The sequence below is a fragment of the Pollachius pollachius genome (assembly GCF_949987615.1).
Source record: "Pollachius pollachius genome assembly, chromosome: 12".
Lineage (NCBI taxonomy): Eukaryota > Metazoa > Chordata > Actinopteri > Gadiformes > Gadidae > Pollachius > Pollachius pollachius.
The window spans coordinates 14,828,303-14,830,802 of NC_136945.1; the positions used below are offsets into that span (position 1 = coordinate 14,828,303).

Genomic DNA, 2,500 nt, shown 5'->3' on the forward strand with positions numbered 1-2,500 from the left:
CCTACAGCGCACACACACACACACACACACAGACACGCACACACACACACACATACACACACACACACACATACACACACACGCACACGCACACCCACGCACACGCACACACACACACACACACGCACACACACACACGCACACACACACACACACACACATAGACATTTTTTCTTCAATTCTACTTCACTGGTACATTATCTTTCACTTTTATACCTTTCATACATTCCTTCACCTCGTTTTCACATTAAAGATCTTTACAATTTGTCTGAATTAAATATGCAGAGAGAGACACAGAGCCTTGAAAGGTCTTCTTTCATAATGCGTAGGTGTCTGAGTGTGACTGCTGAGTTGTAGTCTACCTGGAGCGGTTCCCCGTCCGCATAGACGACGTACACTGTGACCTCCATGTTCTTCTGGACGCTCTTGCCTCCCCTCTCGAAGTCTCCTCTCTCGACGGTCAGGTACAGGTCGTTGCGGACATCCCCTGGGGTCAGGAGGTGACTGTTACATACCTTACAGCTCTCGTAGTGAGGACAGTAATGCAGACAGGTGGGTGCATATCATTCCAACCCAAAATACTGAATACTTCATCTGAATGAATGAATGCAGGTTGTTAACATCCTGTTTTAGTTGTACAGGATGGTGGGATCAAGGGGGGGGTCGTATTATCTTTAAAGACATCACTGTGTGTTCCTCTAAACATTTTCTGACCTGCAAGTGTGAGCAGCGATAACCCAAACATACACTGAGTCAGCAGTTTTGGTATATGCATTACTCTGATCTCTGTGTCTTGTTCTTTTCCTAATTTTCTACCGTGTTTTATTTTCCTTGAGTAGAATGCCAGAATACTGCTCTTCTATTTTCTCAGGGTATTTCTACGGCTATTTTCTACACCAAGGCATGGCATGCCTCATATACTGACCAGGCATGATGACGTCGGGGAAGCCCAGCTTGCGGGTGAGGGCGACCCCCCGACCGAAGAGCAGAGGGTTCTCCCGTCGGAGCTGCTCCATGTCCCCCCGCAACAGCTGCAGGGAGATCACTAGACCTGGGGGAGGGAGGGAGGGAGGGAGGGAGGGAGGGAGGGAGGGAGGGAAGGAGGGAGGGAGGGAGGGAGGGGGGACCAGGGGAGACCAGAGGGAACGAGAGAGCACAGTTTGCTGCATTTAATTATTGTGCCTATTACAGACATAGACACACATGAGCACACATATAGACAACCACACAGACACACAGGCAGCCAGGCAGACAGACTGACAAAGGTACCGTAGTTGGTGCTGGGGGCGGTGTACTTGGTACTGGACTTGCGGATGATGTTGTCGTGGATCTGGTACCACTCGTTTTCGTTATTGCAGCTGGAGAAGGGCAAACACAACCTCAGTCACGTCCTCGTTCTGCGAGGAGCTGAGCATTGCTTGAGCGCCGACGTGCATGAGAGCGGGACTCACGTGTACACTTTGAGGACAAAGTCCTTCTCCTCCTTGAGTTCGGAGATGGTCTGCAGGACATCGCTCATGGCCAGCACAGCGCAGCCGTAGGGCCGGCGGTACTGGACGTGAGGAGGGCCTTTCTTGCTGTCGTTGAGCAGCATGCGACCTGAGACAAACACAGAGGACGTCAGTAGCACCTGGAACAGAGACAACCTCACTACCGGAGCCATCTGAGACACACACAGAATACCAGTACCACAACCTCCTGGAATACACACAACCACCTGAGACACGCTGGAAACATAGTCCAAGTCAATCAGGGGAACTTAATCAGTCCTCAATGGCCCCACATTAAACGACACCCTCTAATACTAAGCTTCGGAGAGTAAGGAAGCACTTCTTTAGTCTGTTGGGACCCAATGTTTTTTTATTTGGATGTACTCCAATGCTGTCACAATTGAATCCCCCCTCTAGGATCAGTAAGTATTGATCTGTGGCTTTGGATAAAAGCGTCTGCTAAATGCCCTGAATGTGAATGTAATGTAAATCTGAGATAATGCAATATTGGACCAGTGGAGGTGAGGGTTGGGGTTGGTAAACTTGTTTGGGTGAGGGTTAGGGTTGGTCAACTAGTTGAGGTGAGGGTTAGGGTTAGTAAACTAGTTTTAGTGATGGTTAGGGTTAGTAAACTAGTTGTGGTTAGGGTTAGGGTTAGTAAAGTAGTTGTGGTTAGGGTTTGTAAAGTAGTTGAGGTAAGGGGTAGGGTTAGTTAACTAGTTTAGGTGAGGGATAGGGTTAGTAAACTAGTTGCGGTGAGGGTTAGGGTTAGTAATGTAGTTGTGGTTAAGGTTAGTCTAGTTGAGGTGAGAGTTAGGGTTAGTAATGTAGTTAAAGTTGAGGGCTTACCAGTTCTGATCACCTGACAGACAATGTAGAGATCTCTCTTCATGTCTTTATTACTCAGGTCCTGTAGAACACATCACACATTATATATGTATATACACACACACACGATATCGAAACATGATATATATTCACACATTCAGACACACACACACACACAAACA

General features: G+C 47.8%; 1 protein-coding gene across 1 annotated transcript in view; it reads right to left on the reverse strand.

Moving 5' to 3' along the window:
• The window catches only part of LOC307084029 (dedicator of cytokinesis protein 3-like), a gene marked incomplete at both ends in the record, with an annotated part of 50,061 nt that overhangs the window by 18,152 nt on the left and 29,409 nt on the right, over positions 1 to 2,500 (reverse strand). The window contains 6 exons of the mRNA XM_079748143.1: position 1; positions 363 to 487; positions 926 to 1,051; positions 1,270 to 1,358; positions 1,452 to 1,599; positions 2,340 to 2,400. The exon at position 1 is cut by the window's left edge and continues 162 nt beyond it. Of these exons, the coding sequence (XP_079604269.1) occupies position 1; positions 363 to 487; positions 926 to 1,051; positions 1,270 to 1,358; positions 1,452 to 1,599; positions 2,340 to 2,400 (550 nt within the window). The remainder of the gene's footprint in view (positions 2 to 362; positions 488 to 925; positions 1,052 to 1,269; positions 1,359 to 1,451; positions 1,600 to 2,339; positions 2,401 to 2,500) is intronic.